General features: G+C 37.7%; 1 protein-coding gene across 1 annotated transcript in view; it reads left to right on the forward strand.

Annotated features, from left to right (window-relative positions):
• Window positions 1-7,212: 7,212 nt before the first annotated feature.
• SLC1A3 (solute carrier family 1 member 3) overlaps window positions 7,213-15,818 on the forward strand; it is a 65,963-nt gene continuing 57,357 nt past the window's right edge. The window contains exons 1-2 of the mRNA XM_036402882.2: window positions 7,213-7,339; window positions 9,726-9,999. Coding sequence (XP_036258775.1) covers window positions 9,819-9,999 — 181 coding nt within the window. The 5' untranslated portion in view covers window positions 7,213-7,339; window positions 9,726-9,818. The remainder of the gene's footprint in view (window positions 7,340-9,725; window positions 10,000-15,818) is intronic.

A 15,818-nucleotide genomic window follows, 5' to 3' on the forward strand; every position in this document is an offset into this window, starting at 1 on the left:
GAGGGAGAGATTTCTAACTAACCAGTTTTCAGCATGCAGCTATGCAAGTGCATATCCACTGTCTGTGGAGACACTCCAGGCTACACGTTTATGGTACAAACTCCTCCATGGATCCACATCAGGATGAGTGACACCTTCAAGCTGCCTCCCAAACCACTGAGAGCTGGTATAAGTGGAACACATGTGAAAGCTAAAGGTGAAAAAGAAGATACAATGAACTAAAGAAAAAGAACAAAATGACAGGAAAAAAAAGAAGGAGAAAATAACATGAGTGAACAGAGGAAAAAGGAGTATTACAAACTACCCAAATAAAGCTCATAAAATAAGGAATGGTTTGGAATAGGTATCTAAGAACCAAGTAGGACCAAAGTCTAACTCTCCCTCAAAACTTGGATTCATTGATTAAAATTAAAACAAGACCTGTTCTGAGTCATTTTTCTCTGACTCAAAGGAAACTAGTGGTGGGCTAAGGCCATAAATTGAGATAGAATAAATGGAAGTAAAGGAAGAAGGAAAGAAGTGAACCTGCAAAAATGTGGGGAGTAGTTGTTTTACCAAGGAAAAAGGGCAAGGGGGGATGAGGACATTAAGTTAACTTGTCTTGGAGTAGAAGTTCAGAATGGAGCAGAATGGATGGAGTAACTGATAGCATGAAAACAAATCTGAGATGTAGCAATTACTGAATCTGTAAATGAGGGATCGGATACTATATTATGGGAGAGAGATTTGATTTACATCTTTCTTTTAACGATTTCTGGTCCGAATGAAAAGACTACTGTTTGTTTTCTTTCTATAGATGCATTTATAATATATGTCAGAAAAGCTTTCATTGTCTGTCACAGAAATCTAAATAAAAACAATGTGCAGTGTATCAATTCTTTGTCTTGTTACAGAAAGAGGGCATTAAAATGTGGATTCAATGTATCTTTTTTGTGATTGTAATTAAGATTTAATTACAATGATCTGAACTTCTTTGTACAACAATAATATTTGTATCCTCCCAGAAGCTGAGTAAAGAAATGAGTGCAGACAGAAAAAAATTGAAGTAATATATCATACCAGTGACATGCCATCTTTCCTTTGAAACATACTTGTTCACACTATAATACTTAATTTTTCTATATATATGATGACAGGCATTTGATCATATTTCAAGGAGAACAATAAGTAATAAATATTAAAGGACTGTTCCTGTTTTCAGCTAATTGCTGATTACCAATGAGTTCTGTGAACTCTGGATCCCAACAGAGAATGGAATTTCAGAATGAAAAACACAGCAAGAAAATAAATGCTGATCACCACACAGCCTAAGTGTCTGGATGCCAGGGATACTATGAAACAGATATTTTGAGATCTGCTGTAGTATATTAAACAGATATCGTCTAAAAGAACTCAATTACTTTAAATCATCCTAGCCTATGTGAACTAAAGATATGGAAGCAAAACAGACTTTCTGCCACTCTGTTTTGCAAACCTGATACTGCTTTTTCCTTTGCTGAAAATTTGCATGTTTTCTCAGAGCCTGTTTCTTTCTCACAATAAACAATGCAAAGCCCTCCTGCCAAAAAAATGTCCAAATGCTAAACAGTTGCTATTATAGTCATTATTATAGCAGCAACTTTGAGCTGCGTGCTTTTAAATTATAATTATTTTTACAAAAGATTTTTGTGTGTCTTGATTGCAGTAATTATGATTCCATAGTAGTAAATGCCTATTTAAAAAGTCATGTTAACTTACTGCTCCTGATAAATTAGTTTCCTTAAATGAACTTCATACAAATGAGTGGTTTTTTCTGTATTTATCTTACTTGCTATACTAATAACAAACTAGGATGTATTAAACAGCTGATAAATTATTTTTTCGCTATAAAAATAACTATGGACAAAAATGTCAAATGAAAAACAATGATTTTTATGAAAAGTGCTTCATGTAGATAATACCATATTCTAATTCAGAAATGCCCATGTCTCTTTAGTCTTGTTTCTCACCTTTCTGCCTTTGCTTTGTAAGGAGGACATGTCAAGAAAAAAAAAAGGCAGAGGAAAAGGAAAAAATAATCGGAGACCAATCTGTTGTACAAGCTAACGCATGTGCTAATGATAAGCCTGTACCTTGTTTAAAGAATATCCAATGTAAACAACACAGGATCCAAGAAAGGGGCTACTTCAACAGCAAGTCTGGGAACTAAGACAGAAAACAGTTCAGCCAGTGGGACACCCAAAAATGATGGACCCAAAAATGGTCCCAAATTAGGACCCATGTGGGACCATTGCTCTGTCACCACTGTGACAGGCAGGGATTGGAGGTCAGGTTTTAAAGTACCCGTGGCATGGAGTACTCTCTGCTGGAGCATCCCCAGGGCACTCTCAGAAGCTCTGCTGGTTCACAAGCTACTGAAGTTCAGCAGCTGATCAGAGAAAAGGCTTTAAAAAAAAAGGAAATCGGGAAGAGGAAACCAAGAGGGACCTGAGCGACAGGGGGTAGCAAATTTCTGGCTCCAATGCCATGCTCTTTTGTAACTAGCCACAATGCAGCATTAACTTTTTAAATGAACCTGCCTCTTCCCCAGCACCCATTTAAGTGGTTGCCACTGGCTGTGGGAAAGCCAGTGAAGCCATAGTGTACAGGCGTTTGCATCTGAAATGCAATCAGCTACCGATGAGATCCCATTCGATTTCTTACAATGACACAGTCCCATCCTATCCCCAATCCTTCCTAGACAACCTTGCTTATTCTTTGGTGAGAATCGCCCCATTGTACGTACAGACATTCACATCCTTGATAAGACAGTTAGGGGAAAAGTTCACGAGCCACATCCTCTGCTGGTGTAACTTCATTTCCCTCCCCCCTTCTCCCAGGAGTGAGTGCTGATCTGACGCCCTGTGTTGAAAGGAAACAAGGTTGTCTATTCAGCTGCAGTCAGACATACAGTGTGTGTTAAGGCTCAGACAGCCCATGATGCTGAGTGGAGATACTAAAGGTTCGTGTTTCTCTGCTGGGAATTTTCACAGAGCAGAAAAGGAATGCTGCCTTTTTTGTGTGTGACTTCCGACTGACTACTGACAGAGCTCAAAAGCATAAAATCACATTTATTCTCACAGCACAAGACCTTGAAATGCAGGAGGATTTGTTGGCTGGCTTGAGTGAGCAACGTTAAGACTCTAATGGGACACTAAATAGAAAAACAGAAACAGATCACTGAAAAATCGAAGTCCTGCTGATTCAATTGGCTTGTACTGCAAGTCGTTCATCCTATGTTAGGCAAAAAACTTTACTTTTTAAATGTTTTTTGGCAGAATAGTAGCATTTTCTAAAATAATTTGATCCTTACCATCAACAGAACATTTTAACAGTGACTTGGGGTTTTTTTTGAAAAGTGAACTTGACCAATGGTTTACAACATCTCAAAGATAAACTGAAATTCACTGTAATCAGTAGAAGCAGTTTCCTCTAGAAGTGACCAAGACATGCTTGATTCATTTCATGGAGTGGTCTTAGAAGGTGGGAACTGGATTACTGTAGGAGAAACAAAACCAGATCATACAGTCAAAGCACTAAAAGGTGTTTGGAGCACAAAATGATGTTAGAAGCAATTCAGTGTTACAATGTGCAGATTCTGCAAACTTTGTACTCAGAACCAGCTATGGATCTGCAGATCTTTTCCTACAGCAATTCATACTTGCTAACAGAACAGAGCCCATGCTCTGTAGTTGTAGTGCACATGCTGGCAAAATTTGGCTGCCTCACATTTGGCTGGCCAAAATGGAGGTATTCATCAAATTCCCCTTTGATATTTGAAAAGAAACAAACACTAAACCTCAATTTATCCTACTCATCTTATCATGCTCAAAAGAGCAAGAGCCAACCAAGTATCTCAGAAAGAAAACCATGCCATCATCCTGTGAAAATATTCAGGAGCCTAAGGCTTAGCTTTGCCAAATATTTGCTAACTTGTATGGATTAAATTCGACCTCTTAGAGACTCAGCTTCTTCACTGATACAACAGTGTATAATGGTAATAAACAGTTCTAAGCTGGATTGCGGCTTGAAAGGGAGTAATATATTTTCTTATTTTGTCCAGCTTAATTGAAGTCTGGGACAAACTGGCATGCCATTTACCATGAATAAACATATTCTTTCACAAGAATTTTACTCCCATTTTACCATTATGCTATCAACAGTATTTCACTGAGCTTCTAAGTAAAACTCCAACACTTCAGATATTCAGCCAGTATTAATTAATAGTGCTGATTTATTAATGTGAAACCTGTGTTACTTTGAATCTTGAAATTTATTTCAGCTGGGATCCATGCAGTCTCATGCCACACTTATTGCTATCTAGGAAATTAAAGAATTGTACAATTGGTTGCTTCATTTCCACTTTTTGGATTTGCTACAACTGGCTTCCCTGGGTTTTTGTTTGATAGCTCTTGTCAGCTGAAAATAACAATACTTTGTGTTGGAACAGCAGCTTCCCCTCTAATACCTTTACTTATTTTACAAAGGCACTGAGATACTGTGCAAAGTGCACTTAGTGACAGACTTTGTCAGCCACAGCAACGCAGTGCTTGGGTTTGCCACAACACGATTTCAGCCGGCTGAATCCACACTGCTTGGGAGGACGAGGTCCAAGTCAGAGCCAGTCCTTGCCCTGCACTTGCACTTCACTGCTCTGCAGGCTACCTGGGGCATTATCAAAGGGCTGAAACTGGAATCCAAAGCACAGATTAGAGTGCTGAGCTAGTATGTCAACACAGACACAGGCCTTAGGTAAATTCCTTGTCAGTTTTTATGAGGAAAGCCTACCACCTGAAGCATGTAGAGGTTATTTCATCTATGTAAAATTGGTGGTTGCACTGATGGCTACCCCTCTGTGTCACTCTACAAAACATAACAAAGTTTTTGTGTATTTTTTGCCTTGGCTAATCCAGTCTAAAATCTACAATTCGTCTAACTTCTAAATTGGTCTTCCTAGAAACTAACACTGCTGGAAATGCTACAGGTAAGAGAACATTACCAATAACATTTTAAATTTGTCCTAGCCCTAGTATTAAATACTGCATACTAAATCTGTTAAATCTACTGTATCTATAAAGAGAAAATCCAATGCATTTTAATTAGATGTGTTGCAGAAAGACACCATGCTATGAACTTACTTGACTCTTTTTTTGCTGTCCAGAGATATCTAAAATACATGGGGTTTTATAATATAAAGGATAATACTCTTGAAAGTTAAAATCAATAAAATAAATGAATGTCAGAAGATGAAGGAGAAAGGAAAAAAGACAGAAAATTTGGAACATATTGCCATAAAAGCTCTTAATATTCTGTTTATGTAAGAAGTGTGTAATAGTGTCTGTTGTTCTCAGAGAGATAATGGAAGTATCACTGTTGAAGTTAAGCTGAGCTCTCCAACTGATTATTGTTTATTTTAATTTTGTCTCACTGAATAGTTAATTTTCTCACAGGATTATCCTCATTTCTCGTGGACTCCAGTATTAATGAAATCATTACATACTTTTGGACCACCTCACTGGGACCCGGCCCTGTCCCCTTAAATCAAATGTATCATAGCTATTCATATGAGCAGAGGGCAGGACTGTATGGGAGGTTTTGCAGAAAGCAAGCCATGCTCCAAAAAGAAAGATCAAACAAGCAGATTGCTAGAGGGCAAAGGTTCATTAAAAGGTCAGTCCACATCTACAGAAAAAATAGTGAAAGTATTTAAAAACTGCACCACGAACAATAAAAATGAGATAGACATTTAAGATGCCAGGTGCAAGAAAATACAACATGTGTTTCTGTCTTTGCAACACAAGCTGTCAATGTTTTTTATTCATTTTAAAAGTCAATTAATAAGTTGACTTAGATGTTTTCTTTCTTAAGTTAGATGCCAAAGAGCAAGATTCCATGGTACACAAAACAATCTCAAACCTACATTAATCATAAGAAAATTTGAAATTATCAGATTTTAGATTTTTTTCTCTACATTATACATCATTATTTGAATCACATTCAAATTGGAAAACACTATAGCAAAACCATTACTCTGACTATGTGGAAGTAAATCTTCTCTTAATTTTATTTTGCACCTATCTATTCTTTTTGAGTATTGTACATAGGTCTTTTTCCTGTCTACTTAAAATGACTTCTCAGGAAAATAATTTGAATATCAACATCATTTATAAACAAACCTTTAAAGATGAATATATAGAGAATTATATAGAGATTAATAATATATTTAACATAAAATCATGTTCCTTTTGATTTACAATATTCGTCTATAAGAAAATACTTTCGATCCCTTTAAAGATGCACTAAAATATAATTATGGAATATTTTAACCTGACTTTACCAATGCTTAAAATGAAAGTGTTTTTCTAAAAAGGAAAGTTCTTTGGGAATTCCCCTGATTCCCATCAACAAATACCTTTTCAACAACGCATACTTTGAAATGCTAGAAAAACTGAATGGCACTTATTTCTCAAAAGTGGATATTTTATACTTTTCATTCATTCATTCTCTGTTATTGAAACAGGCTGAATGGGCTTGCTGTCTGTGAGTTTAAAGTGCCAAACAAGAGGCAAGTCTTACTATGTATTTTGAATATCTACAAGAAACATACAAAGGATTATAACTGATCATGTTTTTCTCTTTCCTTGATAATGCTCCAGTTGCTTCTGAAAGATATGCCTGGTTCCCCACCCTGGGAAGAGTAGATCTTGGATAGCTGTCTTCAAGAATTCGAAAATATGTGATAGCTTTCACACCATGCCTGTTTTTAGAACAAAGTGGCATGCTCAGATATTTTATAATTTGTTTTAAAAAGCACAGGGCTAGTGTTACATAATTATGTTTAGGATTTTCAGATGTCCAGCCTGGAATGTCTAAGGAAAAGGCGCTCCAGCCTTCCCTGCCCTGTGTGTGTGCGATCCTTCAATTCTTCCCGGATCCTGATTTGTCATTTCTAACGAAGCTGAACTGACAAAGCGTGAAAGTGGTCTAAAAGGAAAAAACAAAGAAAGTGACCCTGCTTTCACTGTGCCAAGACTAATCAATATTCCAGAAGCCCCGTTTTCCTCCCCTCTCTGCTGATGCGTGGTTCGTGGTGGGTTGGTTTTGTCCTTTTTTTTTTTTTTTTTTTTTTTTTTTTTCCCCGGCGCTGGGCCGGCAGTCTCCTCCCCTTTCCTTAAGTTACAGGGATAGTAAGTTGCCGTACTCGGGAGCACATGCAGATGTCAGTTTTCCCCCTGCCGCCCGCCCGGCTCCGCAGCTCCGCGCTCCCCGCCCGCCCCTGCCCCATCCGGCGCGCTCCCGAGGGCACGGCAGCTCCGACCAGGTGAGCCCGTCCTGTGCTCTCCTCTCCTGTCCTGTCCTTTCCTCTCCTCTCCTGTCCTGCCCTCTCCTGTCCTCTCCTGTCCTCTCCTCTCCTGTGCTCTCCTCTCCTCTCCTGTCCTGTGCTCTCCTCTCCTCTCCTGTCCTGTGCTCTCCTGTCCTGTCCTGTCCTTTCCTCTCCTCTCCTCTCCTGTCCTGCCCTCTCCTCTCCTCTCCTCTCCTCTCCTCTCCTCTCCTCTCCTCTCCTCTCCTCTCCTCTCCTCTCCTCTCCTCTCCTCTCCTCTCCTCTCCTCTCCTCTCCTCTCCTCTCCTCTCCTCTCCTCTCCTCTCCTCTCCTCTCCTCTCCTCTCCTGTCCTGCCCTCTCCTCTCCTCTCCTCTCCTCTCCTCTCCTCTCCTCTCCTCTCCTCTCCTCTCCTCTCCTCTCCTCTCCTCTCCTCTCCTCTCCTCTCCTCTCCTCTCCTCTCCTCTCCTCTCCTCTCCTCTCCTCTCCTCTCCTCTCCTCTCCTCTCCTCTCCTGTCCTCTCCTCTCCTCTCCTCTCCTCTCCTGCCCTGTCCTGCAGCGAGGGTCCGAGCGGGGGGGAGGCATCCTTCATCCTTCACTCTGTGCCTCTGTGTCCTAATTAATCGATTTGTCTTTTGATTGATTAATCTTTTGGCTGCGCCCATGTTCTTTCTTGATCTTGATGTAAATTGTGCAGGACAGATAAGCTGCTAAACATCCTGGAAAGAAAAGGCACTGTGAACGATATCTCTCTCTCTCTCTCTTTTTTTTTTTTTCTCTTTTTTCTTTTTTTTTTTTTTTCTCTTTTGTTTTTTTTTTTTTTTTTTTTGGTGTTTTTTTTTTGTTTGTTTGTTTGGTTTTTTGGTTTTTTTTCTTTTTTTTTTTCTTTTCTTAATGCGTACATTAATCGGTCGGGGGCGGGGGGGGCAGGGTGGAATCCTACTTCCATACAGCAGTCGTGTCCACTGTAGAAGCCTTACTAATTTAAGTATTTAGCTAGGTCTCAAAATTTCTATTTCCACTCCTTAAAGCAGCAAAGTTTATAGCGTTCTGTTAAAATTCAGGGAGGATATTACACTAAAGTGCTAAAGTGAACCGTCTTGAAACATATGGTAAAAGCAGGGATCAAAATCCACCAAAATAAACTTGTTACAACATGCGATTTTGCATAAAACGTGCTGGCTGAAACCACAGTGTATTTATATTTTAAATGCTTCCGGAAAAAAAAAAGTGTTTTGGCACTAAATTTATTTAATATGAGGTGTTAGAGTTGAGCTGTCTATAAACAGAGACTGATTTCAGCAAAAGCACCTAGGTTTATACATTTATTCGTTAATAATTACTTTTTAAAAAGCATGCCAGTGTATATAGACTAAGACTTCAGAAAATTGTATTCTCAGCCTGGAAAATACCTTTGAAGAGTCTCCATTACTAAACAAACTCATACCCAGCAGCCATCAAAACAAACCCACACCATCTAAAATAAAAAGTAATACCTTAATGAAAAACGTTTCATATTGAAACATTTTAAGGTTGATTCAGAGCATGATTTCTTAAAGTCAGACGTGGTGTGGTTCTTGGGTTGTCCTGCACAGGTCCAGGATTTGAACTCCGTGATCCTGATGTGTCCCTTCCAACCCAGCACAGTCTGTGATTCTGTGATATATGTTCATAATTGCTATCAGGACAAGCTAAGCATTACTCTGCAATGTGAGCTGGTATTACTGTCTGAAGGAACAAGTTAAGTGGGATATTACTTCTGATGTTTTACAGATGTGCTTGGAGTAGTTTATACAGCTAAAAGATGAATGTTATCAACATAAAGCTGTCATAGGCATATCTTCTAAATAGTGGTTGAGGGATAAATAAACTATTGCTGCTGCCTTTTTCCATGTGAAAAGAAGGAATTGAGACAATGCATTCAATCATTTAAAAACATTTGAAATGTAGAACAATTTAAATGTACCATTTTGAGCAAAATATTTCTCTTCAGTGGTTAATGTAAAGATGAGCTAGATTTTTTTTCAAAAATTAATGGCCTGTTAAAAAGTACAAGATCAAGCCTGACAGAGAGTTTTAAACATATACCTTAAGTTGGTATGATTTGTACTGATTTTACATTTATGTATCAATAGCAAATATTTTTTAAAGTCACTCCTGGGCTTTAGAGCATGACAGCAGTTCATATCTGAAGACATGGGACACTCATCTGATCAGTCCATGTAATCCTTCCTTCGAAGTCATTGAGGTTCTGCATCAAAAACTGCTTAGATATTAAGAATAATACAAGTTTTACTGAAACATGAAGAATATTTGCTTCAATGTAAATATATAGCTAACCATTCCCCTAAAATCTTACTGTAGTGTTTGATATTTCTTGTCTTGCAGGTTTCTCCAGTAACTCCCACTGAAAAGAGTGCTCCATTTTTTGAAGGGATACTGACAGAAATTAATTATAAAAGAAAGCTTTCAGCAAGATAAATGACTAAAGGTAACGGAGAAGACCCAAAACCTGGAAGTAGGATGGAGCGAATTCAACAAGGAGTCCGGAAACGTACTCTTTTGGCAAAAAAAAAAGTGCAGAGCATAACAAAGGACGATGTTAAAAGTTATTTAATGAGGAATGCCTTTGTGCTCTTCACCGTTGTGGCTGTGATTCTTGGTGAGTAATTTGTTCAATAGGAATATTCTGTTCTCCAGTGCATTTGACAATGACGATGTGACTGGCTGATTTGCATTACAAATGAGTTTCCAAATTCTTCTGCACTGATAAGAATGTTCTGGCTTGGAGAGTTTTGGCTTTGACAGCTGCATGAAGTTTAAGGAAGAGCCATTAAATTATTCTAGTAATTCCTAAGAAGAATTTTGGTGAGAAAAACCAACCAGAATAGCTGTGTTATGAGTTCTTCCCTTAAAGAGTCAGATACAATAACTAAATTGAATGCTTTCAATTGTATCTTTTCCTACCAGAGCCAGTTGCCGCAAAATGCCCAGGAAGCAACTTTTTTTCACCTAAACTATCAAAAAATTATCACTTTGCAATGATGAACGGAAACTCTCAATGAACGAGATGAGAAGACATTTCTAAGCAAAGGCATGAAATAAATACAGCCTCAGTCTTTTCAGTTTTCCCCTGATAAAGGCAAACCTAAGCTTATTCTCCTTCAGCCACTCACAATCTTACACATGCATCTTTCAGATGCAATTTGGGCAACAATGGCAGTGTTACTTATTCAAAGGACTGAAAGATAGCACCTGAATAAATGCCTTTTAAGAGTATACTGAGAGGAATCCAGTACATCAAACAGCCTTTAGATTTGGAATGCACCAAAATATTGCTACATACTTTGAATTAGCATTAGAAAGAGAATCTGCTGAGAAAAACATGCAATTTTTAAAACTTGCATAAATAATAAAAATAATTTTTCTTTAAATTTTTACATGATCACTTAAGATAATTTTTCTTTAACTAGAGATTGTCAAAGTGACACCATATTTCATGAAATAAACACTCTTTATAGGGTGAGCAAGAACTTAATGGCTTTACTGTACGGCTTTCACTTTTCCCATTCATTTAAAATACAAAATTGTGAATCTGATCATGATGATGGTGAAAAACCATATGTAAGCACCTAAAGATGATGGTCTATATCCTTTGCCAATGTAGGCCCTAATGTCCTTAATAGTGCTATTCTATATAGGTCTGCTTGCTGTGTTTCTGCAGCTCTTACAGGAATTGAAATTTTAGGGCTCTACCATTATTGTTGCTTGATACCACATCAGCACTGTTATTTCAAATTAATTTCAGGTTTGATGGTCTTTTCTTGGGAGACATTTATATTAATTTGCCTATTGGTAAAATAAAGTACTTCTTTGCTAAAGCAGTAACTTCAGTTTCTGATATTTATAAACAGCATTTGATCGTAAATGTTTTTAATTCCTAACTAAGAACTTTACAGATGTAAAAGTCCCATTAATATTGGGTGAAAAAATCAGGTGTTTTATCTACAATAGTCAGAAAAGGCAGAGCAAATCAAGCTAGTTTTGAAACACTGTCCAACCACAAAGAACACAATTCTTTGATTGTTATTTTTCTAGACGGCATGTGAAAAAAAAATTCTTTTTGCAATTTTTTCTCTGTCATCTACATCCAGTAGGGCTCCCACAGATTTGTCAATGTGGAAATGAAATGTAGACTGACAAGTGGTTTTGCTATTATTGCTGGTTCCAAATAATTTTAGGTAACTACTGACACTCTGCCCACTACTCCAGTACCACCTACAGCAGAGGATCAATTGGCACTGGGACACAAGTTGGAGAACTGATGAAAATGTGCAGCCTAGGATGAGCTGGCTGCTCCAATTCTGCTCATGAACCTGTAGATATATCTTGTATAACATGTAGAAGATATAGTCTACTTGTTATTATCACAAAATGCTCAAAATTCTTCTTATATCTGTTATTTGTGGAGTAATTTTGTGGTATGATTAGAGCAGTAATTTCATGGTTATAAAAAGGTAATATTTGGGGCTTTTGAGAGTTTTTTGCTGTTGTGGAAATACTCAGAAGTAGGGAACAGATGGCTAAAGTGGTTGGGAAACACTCAGTGGTGGAACTCCATCTGTCTAGTATGGCAAGGACTAAGTTGTTCTCATCAGTTGTTCTCATCATTCAGTTGTTTGGTGGTCTGTGGAATATTAGATAGTGGGCTTGATCCCCTCCCTAGGAGACAATAATCATTGTTGCAGAATTAGCCCACCAATTAGCTCTCCCATTTGAGGTGCTTGGATATGAGTCTAAGTGGAAACCAAACTATACTCAAGCCAGGGTTGAATCATTTACAAGAAATAATGCTTAATGTCTGTGATCTAACAGACAGATGACAATTCTTAGAGCTGTCAGTCCAGAAATTTTCATAGACACCATACTCAGGAAAACGTTTTATTTAGAGAGAGCAACATTTCTTCAGAGACATTTTTTTCACATCCTTTTAGTCAAGGGATAAACATGAAAAAGCCTTTTTTAATAGAGAATTTCCTATTTCTTTGCTGAGCAGGATTGATTTCAGTAGAGGTTAAGTGCATAGGATCTTATCTTAGTTCCAGTACTGTAGTTTATAGTGGGGGCTTGAGCTTGTGTTGAAGTGGGAACTTGCCCTTAGTTATGAAGTGGGAAACTACAACATGCAATTCTCTCTGTTGTATACATATACAACAGATATTTTGCAAATAGGGTGAGGTTTTTCTGGTATTCACATGACAAGGAGAAATACAGACATTTATATAGCCATTCTGTTGTTACTCTGATTCTAAGCTAAATTCTAAACTAAATTCACTAGCCATTACCATACTAAGCCAATTATTCATTAAAAATGTAGTGATGAAGATGCAAGAAGGTATAATTCATGTTGAAAAATACTTAGAATTATTCTCTATTCCCATAAAAATGCATGGAATGTCCTTCAGACTACACCTTCTGCATAGGTAGGGTCTGATTAGCACATTGTCATAAAAATTGTTAATATTTTTTGTGAAATTTAAACTTTTCTCAAGCCCTTCGAGAAACTTGGAGACAAGCATAGTCAAAAAGCGAATTATGATGCAATTTTTCACATTTTCCTTGTCCACATAAAGATATTATGAATGAGTTTTCTGTAGTCAATCTTGCCAAGACTCAGTAGATGAGAGCAATCCTGTAAGACAAATTTTTGAGGCTGACCACTGGCAAATTGAGAATATCACAATGACCAGGAGCACTTGAGGGTAGTGTAGGAAACATGGTGGCTCATAGAAAATCTGCAGGAAGTCTCACAAACTTTGAAGTGCTAGCCAAATTACTGGCAAAATCTAAGGCTCTCCCACGCTACTCAGAACCATCATCCTGTCCCCAAAAACTCCTTCCTTTCAGATACACTTCCTTTATCAGCCAGCCTTCATTCTCACATCCTATTTTCTCAAAAATGGCACAGGAACCCAGACTCTGACAGGATTCTAAATGCCAAAGAATCTCCTGTGTGTTCTGAACTTGTACTGAAGGACAAGACCGAGATACAGAGCACTGCTGAGCAGAGATCCTCAGAAGCTGTCTGCAGTGAAATGCTGTTTTAATTGAAACAGAGGAGGCTGTGAAGCAAGTACTATGAAAAGGAGTTTCTGCATAATTATTAAGCTCCAATTCACTAGCTAAAATCCTTTTGCCAGACTTATATTATACATGTTGCAGTTGTCTGCTGGGACATTCAAGGCGGAGGGGGATGGATCCATTTTTTCTGACTCCCTGTTTCCCCAAAGGGAAGAGGGAATGCAGGTCTGGCTGTGTCATTGAAGCCAGGCTTCTGTAATTGCCAGCAATCTCACAATAGGTGTGAAATATAGATAAACCTGTACTACCTCTGTTCTGCAACAGCACACACCACGTGGGAGATTCCAAAGCTTTCCAGTATTTACCAAAAAAACCTAGCTAAAAGAACAGGAAGAAGACAGTTCTTGCCTTGCCCCTTTTCCCTGAAGAAAAAAGCAAAGAGATAAATAAAGCCTTGAAAGCATCCTTCGTGACACAGAAGGCAAAACACCCACAGAGCCCTTAAAATATCTAAACAGTGAAAAGCTGTGCGAAGGAGCACAGGATATGAAATTCTCCTATCTCGAGAGAATCCCTGTCTGAACAAGAGTTTAAATACCTATGAGGTACAAGTCTGTGATAGGCAGGTAGACAAAACTCAGGATAATGCCCACAAAAACAGCAGCCTTGTGTGTTGAAGCACCACCTTTTCTGCTATTGACAGATTTCTGTATCCACTTAAGGGTGAGGCTGACATACCCAGAGAAGAGTATTTGACTTCACTATATATTGACATTGAACTCTGTGACAAATCCTAGTGCCGCATTTGTAAAATTTGCATGAGAACAAAGTGAAGATCCATCACTGAAGGAGAAACAGCTGTGGGACCTGAGTTTTAGGTAAAAGAATAAGTTAAAGCATAAAGAGAGAGATTATACAAAAAAAAAAAGGAGATAAGATATATGCAAGAAAATCAAGACAGCTGGCTGCAGTTAAAGAGAAATTAATTATTTTTATACTGACCTCAGAGGCTGACTCTGTCTCAGGGCTCTCCTAAAGAACCTGACCAACGCAATTGATTTCTCACTGAGTGACAAAGCCTTCCTAAGTAATAGTCTGAAAAATTTGCTAAACAAAACCTTTTTTTTTAAAGTATAAAATAGCTTTAATTTTGGAAGAAAAAGAAGCATGAACAGACACCATAAAACTCAGAGTGACACTTGAAGCTCCAAAAGAGATTATTCTTTTCAAAAGTAAGGAAAAGTATAGAAATGCAAAGAACTTTAATTCTGCCATTAAGACACCAGTAAAAGTCAGACTGCGAAATACAAACAGTACTCTAGTTTAACAGCAAAATAAAATAATGTTAATGTATTATCACAATCCACATTTCTTACCACAATTCATTTTGGTGTTACTGAAATGAAACAGCACTGATTGTTGAACTGCCATACGTGGCACAGAGTAACAACAATAAGCTTGGCTACCTCGTGAAAAACAATAAAGCATTCTGGAGAGAGCACCTGTGCATAAATGCACAGTAAAGATGCAAAATCTTTAAAAGCCAAATATCAGCTTATTTCTATCCTAACGCTCTAAACTGTCAAATCAGTGGACTTGCAAAGTGGTGCTCAAAAGCAGTATGTCTCAATGGTCATAAAACAGTCCAGAGAAACATTCATTCATTCCACTCTTCATACAGATTGAAAAAAGGCTGTTAATATTCTCAAAATTCTCTCTAGAAGTTAAAAAAAAATGTATATACATAGTAATGCTTCTTACAAATCAAAATTCAAAGCTATCCTAGGCGAAAGGCATGGCAGTAACTGTGTGGGGCATTTAGGATGTGGTTTCTCAGAGATTTTTACAAGAAAATTCTCTGAATGCCATTACAGTATGGTCAACTGAAACAGTAGTTATCTCAAGGATTCTCAAGAAAACTTTTGTGTTGATCCTGAAAGGGGTCAGAAAAGGCACATAAACATTAAATAAACTATATTAAGGCTTGCCAACCCTTTCCATTTTTTCAGTAGACAGGGACTATAATTGCTGTGGTGACTGAAAAGCAGCACAAAATCATAAGCAAGATGCCAGTGATTTGTATGCTGAATAAATATTTAACATTGTTGGATCCTTACTGGCACTTGTAAAGCTAGAACAAGATGTCATTGGAGATGAAATGCTTTTGAGCTGGCCACAATGAAGGTGTGGCAGAAGATGGTATGTTCAGTTGTTCATGAATTCCTGAAAATATTCATTTAGCTTAAAATTCTGACAAAATTCCTTGAAATAGCTAGGCATCTGAAAGTTCCAAGGGATTATATATCATAGAAAAAATGTTTTTATAAAATTCGTATCTTTAAGTGCATTTGAAAAACTATACTAATAAATCCAATATAAAAGAGAAATAAACAAAGGGGC

This window comes from Molothrus ater, chromosome Z, assembly GCF_012460135.2.
Source record: "Molothrus ater isolate BHLD 08-10-18 breed brown headed cowbird chromosome Z, BPBGC_Mater_1.1, whole genome shotgun sequence".
NCBI classification, from domain to species: domain Eukaryota; kingdom Metazoa; phylum Chordata; class Aves; order Passeriformes; family Icteridae; genus Molothrus; species Molothrus ater.